This window comes from Brachypodium distachyon, chromosome 2 (genome assembly GCF_000005505.3).
Source record: "Brachypodium distachyon strain Bd21 chromosome 2, Brachypodium_distachyon_v3.0, whole genome shotgun sequence".
NCBI classification, from domain to species: domain Eukaryota; kingdom Viridiplantae; phylum Streptophyta; class Magnoliopsida; order Poales; family Poaceae; genus Brachypodium; species Brachypodium distachyon.
This window is the reverse complement of record NC_016132.3, coordinates 8,174,862-8,193,710: the sequence shown is the minus strand read 5'-3', so window position 1 is coordinate 8,193,710 and position 18,849 is coordinate 8,174,862. Positions and strand designations below refer to the sequence as shown.

At 42.2% G+C, this 18,849-nt stretch overlaps 2 protein-coding genes and 1 non-coding gene across 3 annotated transcripts; all 3 read left to right on the top strand.

Annotated features, from left to right (window-relative positions):
* Nucleotides 1-1,104: 1,104 nt before the first annotated feature.
* Nucleotides 1,105-1,265, top strand: LOC112271242. Its single transcript, XR_002964234.1, has one exon. It is a non-coding gene; the product is annotated as a U1 spliceosomal RNA (small nuclear RNA).
* Nucleotides 1,266-2,515: 1,250 nt separating this feature from the next.
* LOC100843043 (SUN domain-containing protein 1) lies at nt 2,516-6,512 on the top strand. The gene is made up of 2 exons (XM_003566768.4): nt 2,516-3,635; nt 5,847-6,512. Exons 1-2 carry the CDS (start codon nt 2,610-2,612, stop codon nt 6,141-6,143), a joined length of 1,323 nt encoding a protein of 440 aa, XP_003566816.1. The 5' UTR covers nt 2,516-2,609; the 3' UTR covers nt 6,144-6,512.
* Nucleotides 6,513-8,195: 1,683 nt separating this feature from the next.
* On the top strand, nt 8,196-11,178 carry LOC100840913 (cell number regulator 5). The gene is made up of 4 exons (XM_003566763.4): nt 8,196-8,512; nt 9,000-9,174; nt 10,301-10,527; nt 10,721-11,178. Exons 2-4 carry the CDS (start codon nt 9,000-9,002, stop codon nt 10,871-10,873), a joined length of 555 nt encoding a protein of 184 aa, XP_003566811.1. The 5' UTR covers nt 8,196-8,512; the 3' UTR covers nt 10,874-11,178.
* The last annotated feature ends 7,671 nt before the right edge of the window (nt 11,179-18,849 follow it).

Sequence of the window (18,849 nt, the reverse complement as noted above, 5' to 3'; positions counted from 1 at the left end):
ACATCATTTCCCCGGCCGCTCGGCAAGCAGCATCTTCTTCTGCGTAGGAGTTTGGTTGAAACGAAGTGGTCAGGTTTGGGGGTGGGTGCATGCGTGACGAACTCCATCCAAGAATTTCTTTGACGTACTGTTGTTAATTTGGCTAAGTGTGCATCTTTTTTAGGAAACCTTTTATTTTTTTTAAGTGTGCATCTTTGACGAAGGGTTTGACATGGGAGAAGCGGGCAGACGAGACAAGCGAGCAGCCGTGTTGTATGCTTTGTATATATGTGTGTGTTGTCCTGTTTTTATGGCAAGATAGACGGGATTAGGTACCGGATAGGATTTGTTTTGGGACATTTGGTTAGACCATTTCTCCGGCGTGGCCGAAGAATCGCCTATCACGGACCACGTGGCAAACGTGCATGGTGAGCTACCTCAAAGAAAAAAAGAATCGTACGTGTATACAAGAGTGGGTGCACGTACGGCGATACTTCATTATTTGACTTTGAAAAGACTCTTTTTTTTCTAAGACTAGTTTTTCGGGAGAGAATCTATTTTCTAAGATCAAAGAAAGGTTCGTCACTGCGGGGTATGCATGCCAGCGTATTCAGTCCAGCACAGGCGATTTTAACAAGGCTTAACAGGATCAAGCGACGGTACCATGTAAAGATAAAGACTTCTTTTTCTCCTTTGGTCGATGGATATGTCGACAAAGATTGAAAACGAGAGTGAGAAAGATGACACGGATAAATCCAAGGCCTAGTTTGTTTTTTAAGAGGATCCAAGGCCTAGCTGTTTCCGATGGAAGAGCGACCGATTGACTCGAGCAAATAGGGAAACGAGACTTCCTATCTCCGAGTCACAACAATTTGATTTGAGAGAGAAAACAGGCTTCATATTCGCCGAGCCTTTCGTAGCGCAATAACCGGGCCGAAAACGAGCCGCAACCTAAAAGCCCATGCGTGTTTTTGTCTTTCCGCAGCCCATTGGGACTGGAGCCAGCGGCCGAACCGAGAACTGCTCGTGGAGAGTCTCAGTTGAGTTTAGTACCACATCGGGAGTCCAAGGAGTATACCTCTCGTCGTCTCGCTATAAAAGAAGAGCCAGGTGCGACCTTGGTCCTTACTTACCTGGACGGGGTCTACGGGCGATCAAAAAGGCCCGTGGCCTAGATCAATGGCCCACATTGCACTTGGTGGGTGCGCTGGTTTATCATCTCCCCAAGTGGGAGAGTGAACGTCATAATTTGTGGTAGAGGGGGTACGCGTTCGCGCGGCCCCTGCCAATCTGTAAATTTAAATTTTGGTCCTTCGGCCCCCTCAGCCTGTAAAATTAAGCTCCCTGCCAATCTGCAAGATTAAATCTTTGGTCCTTCGGCCTCTCACAGCCTGTAAAATTAAGCTCCCTGCCAACCTGCAAAAGTAAAATTTGATCCTTTGGTTTACATGCAAGCTTGTTGTTCCTTTACGCTTATTATCTGTCACATAATAGAAACCTACACGAACTTTTCTACCAGCAAATTATGTCTTACGACAACTGTAGATGTATTAATCCAGCAAACCTATATGGATATTCATAATACGGCAGGATAATTTGGTTACTGTCATGGGATTGCATATATCACAATTAAGCTGTGATGAATCCTTCATTTCCACATGAAATGTACGGACAATAATCTCGTGTTCTTTTCGAGATAAGTCCATATTTACGACCCCGAACTAACCACATAGTTAAAATTACCATTGAACTCCAATACCACTTAGAATACATCTTTTAATACCACCGTTTAAACTACTCCTACCATTCACATAGGAGATACGTTTTTACCAAATCAACTACTCTCCCAATCCATATTAATTGCCTCTAATTTGCCCAAATTTAGATGTATCCATGCCTAAAAAGTGTCTAGATACATGTAATATTTTAACAATTAATATGAATAGCAGGGAGTAACCTTTTTCAGTCAAGAAAATTGTGAAAAATTAATAAAATTAAAATCATGTTCTCGGTCTACCGTTAAATCTCAGCTTCATTGGGAATACGATCGGTAGAAAAATGATATATTTTGGTTGAGGTTCAAATTTTAAATTAAAAAATTATAAGTTGCCATAAAAATTAAAATAAAACAGAAAAATCATAAATGTTGTCGTGAGTATACTGTTAAAATTGCAGCGATCCCCTCTGTAATGTGGTCGTCAAGGTCAACTGGTTAAAACCCGTCACATATGCGAAAACTATCTTTTCATTGGGTAAGAGAATAATTTAATAGTTAAGGTTGTGTTCTAACTGTTACAAAATTAGTATGTGGTTAGTTAGGAGTTACTCCCTGGAGCTAGCAGTCAGCGCATGGGTCGCAACAAATTCACTCAGATTTCTTTGCAAAATCGTCGAAATTGGGTTAATATAGTCACGGCCCACGTGGAAATCCACTCAGATTTACGACCCCACCCGTCAGTGCCGAAGCAAATCGGAGCGTCGTTTCGACTTTGGTGCGTGCCCCGCTGTCTCGTTTCCCTCTCCTTCACTCCATCCGATTCGATTCCATTTCCATCCCGTTTCCCCCGAAAATTCCCCACCCGATTTCGACTCAACCGCCTCTCCGTCTCAAACTAGATTCCCCCCAACCCATGCCGTCCCCGTCCCTCTCCGCCGCCGCGGTGGCCAACCCGGTCTCCCCGCTAGCCCTAGACCCTAGCCCCGCCGCCTCCCGCCCCGCAGCCGCCGCCACGGCCGCTCTGCGCAAGCGGTCCGTCCTCCTCCTCGACCAGCGCCCGCACCCCTCTACCCCGACTTCGCGCGCGGCCACCGCCGCCGCGCCGCCGCTCTCCCAGGCGCGGCGGAAGAGGGGGCTGTCGTCCTCGGGCCGCCCGAGATGGCAGACCGCTCTCAGCGTCGCCGCCAAGAACGCCGCCCTCCTCGCCGTGCTCCTCTACCTGGGCGACCAGGCCTGGCGCTGGGCGCACCCGGCTCCTCCCGCGCTGCTCGACGACGTCGCGCTTGCGGCCTACAACGCGCGCGTCGACGACGTCGAGGCCTCCCTCGTCCGCGCCCTACGGGCGCTGCAGGTTCAGGTCGAGGCCGTGAACCGCAAGATCGACGGTGAGGTTGGGGCCGCACGGGGCCACCTCGCGGCGCTGCTCGAGGAGAAGAGGCTGGCCCTGGAGGCACAGCTCAGCCGGCTCGAGTCTAGGACCGATGAGTTGAACGACTCTCTGGGCGGGCTCAAGCAGATGGAGTTCCTCAGGAAGGACGAGTTTGAGACTTTCTTAAATGAGATAAAGGAGAGCCTGGGCCCAGATTCGGGTAGTGAGGTCGATCTGGACCAGCTCCGCTTGGTGGCCAAGGAGATCGCCATGAGGGAGATTGAGAAGCATGCTGCCGATGGGATTGGCAGGGTGGACTATGCTGTGGGGTCGGCTGGGGGAAGAGTTATGCGCCACTCCGAGGCGTATGACGCTGGGAAACGTGGTGGCCTCCTTTCTGCTTTACCATTTGGCGGTGGAGACAAAGGCGATCCGTCGCAGAAGATACTTCAGCCGAGCTTTGGGGAGCCCGGCCAGTGCTTACCCTTGAAAGGGAGCAGTGGGTTCGTTGAGATCCAGCTAAGGAAGGGGATAATCCCTGATGCGATCACACTGGAGCATGTCTCCAAGGTAAAATTTCTTGACAAGCCATTTACATAGCTATAGCAGTCTCTTTCGTGTGTGCTCAGTTATTCAGTGCAATGTTGATTTCATTTGTGTGCCCTATTATATCCCGAATTAAGTGTGAAATAAATTGGCTGACCTAGACATAGGAGTGGGGTTAGCCATCTGTCAGCGAATTCAAATTGTTGAAATTTTGTGAAACCACGAAGAAGCAGAAGTTTTTGTAGCATTTGTATGAAGGTGCTTCAGGTTTGATGCATAAGCTCCTATTAGCATTTGCGTTCTATTGGGGTATGTTGGATTATCTAATCCTAGATGGAATCTTTTTCCAAGTAAAGCATTTAATAGAAATGATAAATTATGTTTTGTTATTAGCACTCTTAAGCTGCTATGTTTAGTCAACAATCAATGCTATTCCATTCTTTATCAATCATTGGGTACATAGCCTGTGGTTAAAGCAATCATACATAGAAATGCTGCTCCTTCTACAAAACTTGCATTATATCCTTGGTAGAAATTTAACAAAAGAAAACATTTTCCCTTCCATGGTAATATCAGTCCGAGGTGCTTTCTGATCTGACTTTTCTCATATACCTTTATTTCCAGTGGCCATTTATATACTGTATTTGCTCTAAAGTACCTATTTTTGGCTTAAAACAATTGTGATTTGTTTTATGAAACACATAACATTCTGTTGCAACTCTTTCTAGTTTGTTTTTCTCAACCTAAGCTATTGTTCAATACATTGTATTAAATAACTGCAAATGTACCAACTTGTTTAAACAAAACTCATTGCTGTTCTGACTTCTGAGCCATATTCCACCCTATGAGAATTGGCAAGATGATCGGTTACTTCTATAGTCATCCAACTAAATAGGAGCCAATGATACTGCCAATTTTCTTTTGTTCCTGTTGAATGCAAAGCTCAGTTCTGTTTAGTTGGCTTAAGCTCGAGGGTCCTAACATTTTAGCTTTGTGTTCTCAGCCTTGTTGCAAGTAACATACATGCTACATCAATTCTTGTAATACGCAACATGACTGAAGGAATTTTTGGTAATAGCAAAGCACAAAGTTTTATCAGGTTATGGCTTGTTGAGGCTTACTAGAAATATGATGGCACCCAACTTTTAGTTTTTGAAACCTGGTTATTCTTGATATTTCAAGTTAATATTGTTTACCGTATCCTTAACTATTTGTGAAAAAAGCATTTTATGCAATCAGGTTAGTAGCGGAACAATGAGCTCTGTGAACATATTATGCTTATCTTTGCATAAGATTACCATTTTGGTTTTGTTTATTTTTATTAGCGATATTTTCCAACAGACCTTACCATGTATCCTGTTTAATAGTTGACTTTGTTTTTCTGACCTTTTGAATAGTACTTGTTGTGTATCCTTTTGTTACTAATTAGTGATAACTAGCATGGGCAGTACTCTTGAGAGGCAAATTACTGTACAAGGGATTGTTGTTTCTTGTTTTTATGGACTTGCTGTATCGAAACTTCCTGCTAGTAGGCTGATGGTGTTGAAGATACTGGTGATTTTAACCAAAAGAAAGAACTCTAATAAACCTGGTGGAATTTAGCATTTAGCAACATATACAGAGTTGGTCATAATTGTAGCATAGAATGGTTGAAATTTACCTGCCCAACTTGCTTGGGACAAAGGCTTTGTTGTTGTGTACAGGGAGTTGTTCATATTTGTAAGTTTCAAGTTCTTTTTTCAAATTCGATACCCGTACATTTTTTAAGTATAAATATCGAGTATCTATTTCCACCCCAAACAAAGCTAAACTATTTTGTTTTCGTCACCTCATTCTCAAATGTCCTCTCAAGTTGACATGCCTGTGCACCAAGTTACACACAAAAAATATATAGAGCTGTGAATATGAAGCAAATTTATTTTATTCATGTTTGCACACAATCTGTTTACATTCAAGTTACATTTGATAGTTCTACTGATGGACCATTTCTTAACTATCACGTGCTCAATACGCTAGCCTAGGACAGATAAATGCTCCTTTAGAAAAGAAGATAAATACAGAGTATTCCCTCTGATCCATAATAAGTGTTTTAGGTCTAGTACAATTTTGTACTAACTTTACATTAAATCTGAGACACTTGCTATGGATCGGAAGAAGTACTTATTTTGGTCTTGCGAAAATTTCTTTGTGTTCGAGCATGCAACTACTGAACTTATTCTGTTGCATGACATGCAGGATGTGGCGTATGATATGTCCACAGCACCAAAGGACTGCCGTGTATCTGGGTGGTATCAAGGGCCACCTACCGAAACCCCCCCAAGTCATGCTGCAAAGATGTCTACCTTGACCGAATTCACTTATGATCTAGCCAAGAACAATGTCCAGACATTCGATATTACTGTGGCAGATGTTAGTGTTGTCAACATGGTTAGGCTGGACTTCGCTTCGAACCATGGAAGCTCTGCTCTGACATGCATTTACCGCATCCGGGTGCACGGGCATGAGCCAGTCACTCCAGGAATTTCTAGTTAATTACACAGATGAGATGGAGAATCCTGTAACTCTACTTTTGTATGTGTCTTGCTTTAGGGTTATTCCTCTGGGCCACTTGCTAGTTTCAGTCTAGGATCTTGTCATGTTCACACTGTAAAAAAGGTAATTGTCGTTTGTGCAATCTTCCTAGTTCAATGATAGTAGATTGGTAGAATGCACAGTTTGTGCCGTCCATAGGTGGCTACTATCCTTTTGGTGCAGTACTTCTGGCGATTGTTTGAACTGAAGCAGGTTTGTTGGAGAGAAATGGGAAATTTGTCACCCATTCTTATCGCCCTTTATATTGTAATGGATGTTTTATGTACTCCTTCCGTTTCATAAAGATTGACGTGGAGGGAGTACAACTTTGCTGGTAGTTCGATAATTTGCCCTTTGACAGGTTGGGCCCACACAAAATGTTGAAAATACACTCGTCTACTGTGGTCTCATACAACCAGATTCATCTCCCTCCCAACTCTTTTGTCGTTCCCGGACAGCGGCGGCAACCTGTTTGGGTAACGGAACGGCCCTAAACGTCGAGGGCAACTAGAGCTCCATAGTCACCTATCAGCCTTAACCTCAGGCACCTTCACGTGTTGGCGTTGCCCCAGCAAACCATGACATTTTTCTCCCGACGCCAGAGGCCCAGAGCAAATCCTTCGCCACGGCATTCGGTCCTGTCAAACCAGAAGATCCCCAGCGACCCATGACCTTTTTCTCCCGCCTCCAGAGCAAATCCTCCGCCACAAATTCGGTTCTGTCAAACCAGAAGATCTTCAGACAATTCCTTCTGCCTGGATGATTGGGTAGACGGTGCTAAAGCTGATTGCAAGACCAGACGCTCGAGCCATCGATCAGGCCACCCGAATTATGGTCGTCTTCCTCAACACAGGTGTTGCCCTCACGCTGTTCAGGACACAAAGGATATCCTTTTGGTAATTCAAAGGTGGATTTGGAAGCACGTGCTCACCTGTATGTAGAGGATTTTTTAATAACATTTGACAAGTAAAAAACCGAATATACGTGTGTATATATTACGATTCTTCAAGAGATGGAAAAAGAGCAATTTAGATGACAGACTTGAAAAAAAGAAGATATGCTTGCATATCGACTCCACCAGACTGATATTGTGCTCTACGGAAATAATATTGAATGTATAATTTTTGGACGAAAAAGAAATTTAATTAGTAGTTTGGTTTAACTCCATATAAAATTCATAAATTGCTAATTTTTGGAATATTCTATATCAAAAATAGAAGCTGATCTTTATAATACAATTATTATTTTACAGAATTCAAAACAAAGAGCTGTAAACTTCTGAAATTGATTTTTGTTGCGTACGGCGTACGTTCCATATGAAATCCACAATAACTAAATTTTGAAAGTAATTTTAAAAGAACACAACTCTTTTTGTCATATGAAATTTGAAATAAGAACTAGAGAGAAATTGACAATTTACATAATTCACACGAAGTTCATATTGAGATTAAAATATATGGAATTGGCATTGGAATTAATTAGTAATTTATTTGCACTTGATATTTATGCAATGTGTATGGACGAGAACTCATGTTAATGTAGCATGAATAGGTTTGAAGAGTTACATCTCACATGATTGCATGCTGTAGAAACCTCTTCGACTGCATTATCACAAGAGTTCTAACTCACTGCTGCTAAGTTGATTGGACCTACGTTGAAATTAACGTAAACGCTTTACAAACCATGGTAAAAATAAAATAAAAAGTAGGCAGAGTCTATGGATAATTTTTTTGCCCGCCTTTTAGACCCTATTCGGAGGAATCTTATAAGATTTATACAAGATTTCAACCCATTTTTTCCTATATGTAACATTTGTTTCATACAAATGAATATGTTAGATTCCTAAGGAATGTTTCTAAATTTGTGTAATTTATATGGATTGAAGTGTGTATGATATTTTAATTTTAATCTTCTGTTCTTATTCTCTTATTCTCGTGATTTCAAAATCGTACGAACTGAATAACGAATAAGGCTTACCCGTGGGGTGGGACGAAGCCCATCTATCTCGTCTTTTTTTTCCTGTCCTTCGTGAGACGCACCTCCCGTCTAGTTGCGGAGCGCCCCGGCCCCCGGCCCCCTAGCTCGTCTTCCTCCTCGCGCGAGCGCCGCCACCCCTCCCTCCTTTTGGCCCATCTCGCTGCCGAGCGTCCCAGCCCCCCCTCTCGTCTTCCTCCTCGCGGCGCCGCCGCCACCCACCGCCGGTTGATCTCCCCTTCGATTCTCTCGCTCCCGACCGTTTCTCCTCCCATCACCCAACGAACCGATTCTGCCCTTTAGCCCCCCTTTTCATCTCCTTAATCTCGCCCAATTCGTACTGAGGCAAAATCAAGGTAGGCCGGTCCTCCTCCTGTGTTTTAGAAACACAATTCTATTTTTTGCTCGAATTGTAAATTTTGAATCCAACATATTGACTACCGCGTGACGGAAATAGTGGATTCATTCATTCTCTGGGAAACGGTGGTTGCGTGATTGAAAATCTATCTTTTCTCAGGAGTACCTGAGGATATTGTCTTAGTAGTTTAGAATGCTTGTTTTTGTTTTCGACATATATGTTGCTGATGCTATCTGAATTAGGAGATACCCTCAATTCAAAAGTCAATCTGTAAGGATTTCATTTTTTTTCTGTTCAAAGCATGCTGAATTCTTCTGCTTTTAATGTGCGGCCTTCACCATTATAATCAAACACACTAGGAGTTTACAATTCGTAACTAAGCTCGGTCTTTCCACTGCACTGTGCGGCGGGGTCGAATGTTTTATCATCTTTTAGTGAAGCTGTATTTTTTTTTTACCATAACCACTGCCTTTTGTGTTACATAGATGGACGGAAAAGGAAGCTATGTGCCGCCTCAGTATGTTCCATTATATGGTGTAGACACTGAAGAGGATCACGTTCCTGCAGCGGAGGAGAATACTTCTGCACGCCATAAATTAAGCCGGGATCCTACACAATGGTCTTCAGGCATCTGTGCTTGTTTTGATGATCCACAGAGCTGTATGCTACTTTCTGACCTGTGACTCCTTGATTTACAGAAGGAAAGATAAAAGGTGCTCTTTGGTTGAATGATAAGATAAAATCAAAACCTTGAAACTGCACCTAGTAACATATCTCTGTTTTCAGTTATCAGATTTATCACATTGTAGTACTAGTTTTGATGGTTTCTTAGCACATATTACATAATATGTGGGAACAAGTGGGTGCTTTAGAGACAAATTTGATCATAGTTATGACTTATGAGAACAGTCTTATCTATTTTTGTTAATCTTGGTAGTCGGTGGCGCTCTAAGTTACATTTTAATTCTTATATTGAGGATCGATATTTCTATGCCGATGGCCATTGGTGTAACCCAATTGAATACTCAACTCCACAACTAGGATAGAAATAATCATTGAAGTTACTGCATTCAAGTTCAAACAATATGGAAGTAATGTTGTAATGTTCAAATATATTTTCATTTTTAGATGAACATGATTTGATTGCATTATCCTAAGAGTAGTCGAATCCACTTTCCCGTTCAGAATTCCCAGTGTTAAAGTTACTCTTGTAATCTCACTGGAGCCAACTTTCATAAAGATGAGACTGACTTAGACTAATAGAGAATTTGTGCCCCTGTTCCAATTCATAGGGAGAGTATCAATAGCTTCCTGTCACCTTCTCATATGTGGTTAGTAAAAGGGGATTGAAAAAGAAAACAGAACTAATTCTCGTGGTGACATATGCAGTTAGTTAATATTTCCATGGTGCTGTGGAGTTGAGCTGGAGGAAAGCGTGAACTTAAAATTTGAACAAGTACTGTGATATTGGTTTCAGCTTATTCTTACCCCTGGTTGTTGCTCTTTTCTCTGTCCTTTTTGTCTGTCCTTTGAAATCACAGTAACAAGGTACTAAATATGGTAAAAACATCATTTCATTGTACAATTGGATTCGCAAGGAAATCTCTGCACTATTCCAGCATTGCTTTACATAATTACATTAGAAAGTCATGATAGCCTAAGCAATATTCTTAATGCAATTCGGAAGTGTTATCAGAATATACAGTATTATTCTGAACAGAAGTCCTTTTACTTGCAGAGTAGGAAAAGTGTTCTTATACCCTCAAATGTTCTGATCACATTCTAGGTTGTATTGGTGCGGCTTGCCCCTGCTTCCTTTTTGGAAAAAATGCACAGTTCTTGGGTTCTGGAACTCTTGCTGGATCATGCACTACACATTGCATGCTTTGGGGTCTTCTTACAAGTTTCTGCTGTTTGTGTACCGGGGGACTTGTATTAGCAGTTCCGGGGTCTGCTGTTGCTTGTTATGCTTGTGGATATCGCCAAACACTAAGAGCAAAGTACAATCTTCCGGTGAGTAGTTAGAACTTTGCTTGCCATTATCATTATTACCCTTTAATTGGTCTGTAACTCTAATTGCCTATTGCTGTGTGATTATCTTTAGATTCTTCATAGGCCTTATCATCCATTCATGCTGTGATTTATCAGAGGCAGCCTGTCCTTTCCTTGGCCAGAGTCATTCATCTAAAATACTTATATTTTCCAGGAAGCACCATGCGGCGATTTGACGACCCACTTATTCTGTCACTTGTGTGCCATATGCCAAGAGTACAGGGAGATCCGTGAGAGAACAGACAGTAGCAGCTCTTCAGGTCCTAGTGTCACCCCACCTCCAATTCAGACAATGGATGAACCTTGACTGGAGCAGATGATATATACATATCCAGTCTGACAATTGTTTGACCATTTATGTTGTATTCACACGGTACTTCTACGAGCTCAGGTTTGTAGAACTGTTGTAAAGTTAATCTGTAACGCAAAAAGGTGTACCTTATTTAGCACGGCTGTTAAATGTAACATTATCTTTTTATACATTTATTTTGGGGGTTGAGATTGGAAAGGAAAACAAAAGAAGTGATTTCCTATTTCCTCTGGTAAAATGTTCTGCTGTATCATTGCTTAAGGCTTGCAATAATGCAACCGTTCCTGCCTTGTTTATGGTAATGGTTCTCGTGTCCCTAATCTTTAGGTTCGTGCCTGATGTGATCGCCAATTCCCAAAGCTGTATTTTGAGCACCTTTTATGAATAATCTGTCGTACTAAAACACTGATTACATAAGTAATAAGTTGCTTCTTGTTACTTGTTTTAGTTATTGCAATTTTGCATCTGCCTCTGCCAAATTACATGTGAATACAACTGCATCCTTTTTGTTCACTTACACAAACTTGGAATTAACATTTTGTGGGATATTTGAATATCTTGGATTTCAAACGGGCCCTTGGTTCTTTCTACCTAGACAGGATTTGTTTGCGCTTTCCATTTTCTGAGAATGCCTTTGCACGTTTGCTACCCGGCACCATTACCGTCTGTCCAAGATTGTTTTCACTGTGTAGTGCCAATGTAGGTTGGGCGAGTGTCCAGTTACCGTCTGTCCAAGATTGTTTTCACTGTGTCGTGCTAATGTAGGTTAGGCGAGTGTCCATTTGACTGTATTCGGCTAAAAAGATGTTTGATTATTACAACAAAAGTGACAAACTTAGCCGACATCTTCTTATACTACTAGTACAAGGTAAATAATCATTTTAAAAACGCATACGCTACACATAATCAACAACACAATCTAGGGCGTCCACCCCATTCCTTGGCTTCGGCATTTAAGTGATTTGCATATTTAGCATCCCTGAGGCGATCAAAATAGATACAATCCTCTTCTAGTATGTCCACGGAATCGTTAGCCTTAATGCCATCACTGCCGATATTGTCGCTGGTCCAGCCAATGAAATGCTCTTGAAGGACGATTTTCTCAAAGTCCTCGCCCATGGTAACTTTCAAAATCCGGATGCACAATCATGGCCCCACATATCCCACGGTAAACGCAGCGACCTTTTGTCAACTAGTGAGTGTGCACGTGCATGCACATCCTTACAATTTTAAACATGTCTTTTCATTTTCATTTCTCTTCAATTTTTATTACTTTCTCCGGCCGGAATTATTTGTCGAAATATTACATATATCTAGACATTTTTTACACATAGATACATCTGTGTTTGGACAAATTTGAGACAAGTAATACCGGTCGGACGGAGTATCTTCTTTTATAGGGCATTCAAATAGATGCCATGGTCTATCTATATAAACCTGCGCGGCCAATATATAATCCATGTATATTGCATCATATTAAATCCACGGACACAATAAATTATAATTAGTTGAAGAAATATTACAATTCAACCCCACTTTAAAGCGATACTACAAGTATGTTACATGCTCATTCGTAATAGACTCAGCCTTTGAATGTCCAATAACTCGTCGAATGAAAAAAGTGGCTACTTCAGAATATCGATCTTTGCAGGAGGCAGAAAAGGTATTGTAAATAGAAAAAATAAATTCCTACAAGTATATTACATGCTCATTCGTAATAGACTCCTTGGTTTAGCTTGTGTTGGAATTCTTCTCCTTCACAATCTGGCCAATTACAATTATTTATATCCAATCACTTAAGTTTCACCATATGCTAAAAGTATGACTCATACAATTCATATATCCAAGAAACAATAAACTGTAGCACATAAAGTTTGAAACTTATGTTTCATTCTAGAATAACCAAACTGGATTACATTAACAAAGAATGCCAATATACATTGTCCTAGAGTCCAATCATCTCAAGACCCTTCTACATAATCATGCACATAAGTTGCAAAACATTTCACATGCGCAAAATTAGTTCATGAATTCTTCTGCATCCAATAGATTTGTTAAGATCAATATCTCAGATATAAAATTACAGGGACGATAATCATGAACATACTTACATACATCTTGTCTTTTGTCTTTCGTTCTTTACGTGAACTTCACCGGCAAAAGCTGCATTGTATCTTTCATTAACATGCATGAAAGAATCAATGATCTAACATATTGGTTTCAGTTCTGCAAATAAAATTATATATACCACAAATTAGAGAGGGAGAGACAAACCAGCAGACCATGTCCCTTTCTGCGCTTATTAGCAGGGAGAGACAAAGCAGATTGTTTTTTGTCAGATATTGAACAGGGAAAAAATATTTCTATAAATTGTGCAAGTCGTTGAGCAACGACAATGGGGATATATAGGGTGGAAAAAGGTTTAAAATTTTGACGAAATTTCGGTGGGTCCTGAAATTTTAGCCCTTCAGTCAAAAAATTCAATGTGAGCCCAATGTAAAATAGATAATATAAACTTCTTCTATCCTAAAATCAAGTATGCCATTTTTCTTTTTGGACAAGAACCGAGAAATAAGTTGCATAACATGTGCAGGACGAATTTTATGTCCCGCTACAATTTCAATAAATTTTGGTGTAATTTAAAACACCCAAATCCGAAATGGTTCCCGGAATGTCATTTTGGTGGGTAATGATTTTTTTTTGTCCAAAACGAAATTTGAAACCTTGGGGGTGGACTAGCCTCCTTAAGGTGTACAGGACACCAACCACCACCTTGAAGTCATGAACATGTGTCCATCAAAGTAACGAAATTTTAAATCCAGTTGGATAAAAAATGGTACTAAATGCAAATCTTGAAGAAACAGTGGGAGTTTGGCGCTTGAGGAGCCGGGGGACTAGCTCCGGCATCTCGATCCTGCTGGATCAGCTGCTCGGTGGCGAGGAGGTCGGCCTTGGCCAGGAACGAAGAGGTAGCGGAAGCTTCAGACGAGGAAGGCCACCAGGGACTGCAGCGAGCGCTCGTGGTGAGGAGAAGAGAAGGGAAGATCCGGACCTCCGAACTAAAAGAGACCGGGCCTCTGATGGAGATGTTGCTGATATCCATGACGATCTTGACAAGGCCATCTTCCTCAGCACCTTGGCTGATCGCCTTCACCTCGTCCGACCTGTTCCGCCGGCCGCCACCGCCGCCTCATTTATTGGAGGATGATGGCGGTGGGACACCGTGTTGACAAGGATGTTGGATGCAGGGTCCATGAACCCGAAGCAGAGGCCAGCCTTGAGGAGACTCCTTTGCGCCGCCTTGTAATAGCCGCGGATGAGGTCGAGTAGCGATGCCAGATGACAGCCCATCTCATTTGAGCCGTTATATAGCTTGGCCAACGGCATCGTGAAAGATCGGTATGGTCGGCTAGAGGGGGGGGGGGTGAATAGGCGACTAACAAATTTTAATCTTTTTCTTTTTCTTTTCTAGAAAGATACAAACACTTAACCTAGGATTTACTAAATTCTCTAAAGATAATGCAACCCTAGGATGAAGTGCAATAGCCGAAGCAACTAGATAACAAGAATGTAAAGGGTAAGAATGGATACCACATGAGAGACGGAGATTTTACCGGAGTTCCACCGATTGAGGTAGGTGTACGTCTCGTTTGGAGGAGTGCTCTACCACAAAGGTAGAGACGCCACAAAGGCTCACTCTATTCTCCTCTCACGACACCACAAAGGTGAGTGAGCTCCACTAATGGCTTCCTTGAAGGCGAAGACCGAACCTTTACAAACTTGACCGGGGCTAGCTTCACAACTCAATTGGAGGTTCCCAATCCAATCCTCAAGCTCCACAATCCCCAAGGGAAGAGCTCAAGGCAACCACTTCCGTCTAGGGCTCCCAAATGCCCAAGAGAAATGAAATCCACAAGAGAAATAAGGGGAATCAACTTTGTGACTTGGTGAAACCCTAGATCTAGGTTTTCTCCTCCAATCCTCAAAGAATCAACAAGGGGGAAGCTTTATGGAGGGAGATCTAGTAGAATGAAGCTTATGGAGTTCTTAGGAGAGAGGGGGCTGTTCTTTGCTTCGTGCTCGGGCAGAAAAAGCATTGGGGACGAAGGGGTATCTATTTGGATTCCCCAAAATCTAACCGTTATGCACTGCGAGTTCCAGGGGCGGAACTTCCGCCGGTCACCGGAAGTTCCGGCTGACCGGAACCACACCGGAAGTTCCGGCTGACCGGAACCACACCGGAATTTCCGGACCTGGGCAAGCAAATGCACACCAGTTAGGCTCTAGAGTTGGTTCTCTCTCACTTTTTGGGTAGGCTTTATGTGGGTGCAAGATGTTTGTTTGTGTACGTGAAAAGCGATTCACCCATTACCTTCTCATGTGGACTCCCTCTTAATAGTACGGAGTTCATACGACTCAATAACAGAAAAATCCGCTAAAACTCCACTACTCTTCGTTTTCCAATTTGAGGACATCGAATCGTTTTGCGCCAATTGATATCAAATCTGAAATATTTAACGCACAATTAGTCCACAACACACATTGTCATCACCACCAAAATTAACTAGGAGAGAAATGCCCTTTCACATCGGACGAGTGCTGTCGCCACTCCGGTGACGTTTCCCGCCGGCCATGATGGAGACGACGGTTGGATTCCGAAATGGCGATGTGTCTCTTCTGCAAACGGTTTTTTATCATTTTAGATTTTTTTTTTATTAGAACAAGAATTTGTATTAAAACAATAACAAGAATTTAGGATCGAGACTTGCCAATTTCTTGAGAGCCAAGAGAGGAAAGAGAAAATCTCTTCTCCACCTACCTTACCGCCGGCCTCCTCCCCTGTATAAGGAGGGGAGGGGCTGCCCCCTGATGACACCCTGCTCCTCTCACGCACACGGGTGGAGAACTCCAACATAGCCTACACCACGCCATCGTGTTACTGGGATCTTGTCAACCTCTTTCCCTCGCTTGCTGGATCAAGAAGGAGTAGACGACATCAAGCCGTACGTATGAATACCGAGGAGGTGTCGTTCATTCGGCATTGAGATTGATCTCAATGAAAGTACGACTACACCAACCGGTATAAAGTCCACAATCCTCCTTTTTACTAGCATCTATGAGATATGATCTTGGATTTCTTCGTACGAATTTTTTTGTTTTCCATACCACGATGGGTTTGTTGCATGGAAAACAAAAAATTTCCTATGAGAAATGCGGAAGAAGTCGAAGCTCATATCTACTAGATGTAGTAACAAGGAGATTGTGGACTTCAAACCCGTGAAGAACACAAAGCGTTACGATCTCAAGATTGTGGTTGGTGTAGTCGTACTTTCATTGAAATCAATCTCATTGCCAAATGGACGACACCTCCTCGGTATCCGCACGTATGGATTGATGTCATCTCCTCCTTTTTGATCCAGCAAGCGAGGGGGAGAGCTTAATGAGATTACGGCAGCACGACCGCATGATGTAGGGTATGGTGGGAGAGCTTAATGAGATCCCGACAGCACAACCGCGTGATGTAGGGTATGGTGGGAGAGCTTAATGAGATCCCGGCAACACGACCGCGTGATGTAAGCTATGGTGGAGTTCTCCCCGGACTGGGCTTCGCCGTGCGGTAGGAGGTGGGGAGAGGAGCATGGTTTGGTCAGGGGGCAACCTCTCCCCTCCTTATATAGGGTAGTAGGCCGATGGCAAGGCAGGTGGAGAAGAGATATTTTCTTTCTTTTCTTACCTCTGAAGAAATAGGTAAGTAATCCCATCACTAGGGATTACTTCCCTCAAATCTTCCTCTTTCCTTCTTAGAGGTGGCCAGCCAGGGGAAAGCCCATTAGGATTCCTCCCCTCCTTCTGTTCGCGCTCCCCACATACGTGGAGTTCCGCCACGTGGTGGAGAGCCTCCCACCGAAGCCCTTCTCTATCCCCTAATGGGCCTATGGACCACTGTATTGTGACAATATAAATGGACGGGACATTTGTTGGGCATGAACTTTTTTTGGAATCGCCCAAAACTTAAGGCTAGCCTGTTAGCTCACGAGCTATCTTTGCGAGCCGAGAGGATCACGCTGAAACACATGACTAAGCCCGGCCATCACCTTTCCTGAGGCTGAGAGGGTACGATGAAGAGTTGAAGACACCAAATGATCACACGAAACCTATGGAACGAAGGCACGTGTATTGTCCCGCGATCATGTTTTCTGAAAGACAGAAAAATTAAAATGGATTGGAAAGACAAAATGTGATGTATCCCCCACCCCCACAAAAATGAGGGCATAGCGAGCCATCACTGTTTGGTAAAGCTTGCTTTGGTAAGTGTAGATCCTTGTAAACTTTGCTGTGCCCCTGTCCCCCAAAAAATAATACTAACTAGCAGGTGTGCCTGCGCGTTGCTACGGGTCAACAAATCACAAACTATTTATTTTTATTTTCTGTGTAGGCAACTCATGACGCCGTCGAGGTCGGCATGCGGGTGTGGTGGCGTCGGTTGTAAGACGGAGTAGGAGAAATCGTGAAAAAAACTGGAGGAAAAGAAAATAACAGGCAGTGGCATATTGATTGTAATTTTAACGAAGTTAACCTACAACAACTCATGGCACCGTCGAGGTCGACATGCGGGTGTGGTGGCGTCGGTTGTAAGACGGAGTAGGAAAAATCATAAAAAAAACTGGAGGAAAAAAAAAACAGGCAATGACATACTGGTTGTAATTTTAACGAAGTTAACCTACGACGGCGACCGTACCATCACCACCAATTCCAATTTAATATATTGGTATAGATTGTAACACGGAGTGGAGTAGTATACTTACACGCTCGCTTGGTTGTCTTGGTGTTTCTTAGTGTGGATTGTCCTGCTTGGAATTACAAAAAAAAGTCTATTATACTAAACACTGGTTGTGCAAAAGTTATGCCAAATTTATATTGATCTTTCTAAAACTTAACATAAAATACACATATAAATCATTTTTATTCATTACAATAACAAACATTAATTTCTCAAAATATGAAATAATCATTATAGCAATCCTGGATTCTAAATATAACCTCAGTTCTCCATCAAAGGATTCACCACATGCCCAAGAAAGAGCACAACGCTGGTTCTCTCCTCAACGATGGCAAACAAGAAGGGTCTGCTGGTAATAAAGACCTGCTATCGGAACTACTGGCTAAGAAACTGCACCCCCAGCATGTTACAATCGGTAAAGCATATGAATTATGTTGTTTTACATGATAGGGTCAACTGTGTTTATGGTCTTAACTTACAGTAGTCAGTAGCATAATCCACTTGTTCAGTCAACTTCCTATATCTGGTTTCACTATTTGTTGGTTACCTGAAGTCCAACATGTGATTATTCACTTGTCAAATATATAGACTTAAGGTAACCAAAAGAAACTCCAAGGTGATGTATGAACTCTTAAGTGTTAACTGCAATGTTTATATGATGAATTAGTTCCCTAGGGATGGGTTTGTCTATGAAAGATGTCTGCTCAGAGATCTCTAGACTCTGCCAACTTCTACGTTACATTATTGAGCTTGTTACCGAATTAAAGAATATGCTTGTACTAAGAACCATGAAGAAGCCTCTTAAATCTCATTGTGGAATGTCCAAGGAACTTCGACTATTCTCCAAGGAGGGTTTTGGATAATCTAGAAGAAACATAGACTGACAGACAAGTTTTGCAAAAACAATGAACTTGCTGAAGAGTACTTGGTAATAGAAACATGACCTGTGACACCTTCTCTACAATCAACATGACATATTAAATGCTTCCATCTGGGATGATGATTTTGAGGTAATACACTTTTGACCCCGCATGAAACAAGATAAAGATTTTTCATGGTCTAGAATACCAATTTGTCGTAATGGGGAAACATAAAACTGCATACACATACAAAGGTCAAGATTTTAGGAAACTTGAATGTAGATTGACTTTTTCTCAACAAGGGCTAATTTTTGGGTGATACTTAATGTACA

Bases quoted from the DNA above. Each gene is read 5' to 3' on its own strand.
- LOC100843043 (XM_003566768.4), top strand. From the start codon at position 2,610: ATGCCGTCCCCGTCCCTCTCCGCCGCCGCGGTGGCCAACCCGGTCTCC. The intron at 3,636-5,846 runs GTAAAATTTCTT...CATGACATGCAG, and splicing joins CACTGGAGCATGTCTCCAAG to GATGTGGCGTATGATATGTC.
- LOC100840913 (XM_003566763.4), top strand. From the start codon at position 9,000: ATGGACGGAAAAGGAAGCTATGTGCCGCCTCAGTATGTTCCATTATAT. The intron at 9,175-10,300 runs GTATGCTACTTT...ATCACATTCTAG, and splicing joins TTTTGATGATCCACAGAGCT to GTTGTATTGGTGCGGCTTGC. The intron at 10,528-10,720 runs GTGAGTAGTTAG...TATATTTTCCAG, and splicing joins GAGCAAAGTACAATCTTCCG to GAAGCACCATGCGGCGATTT.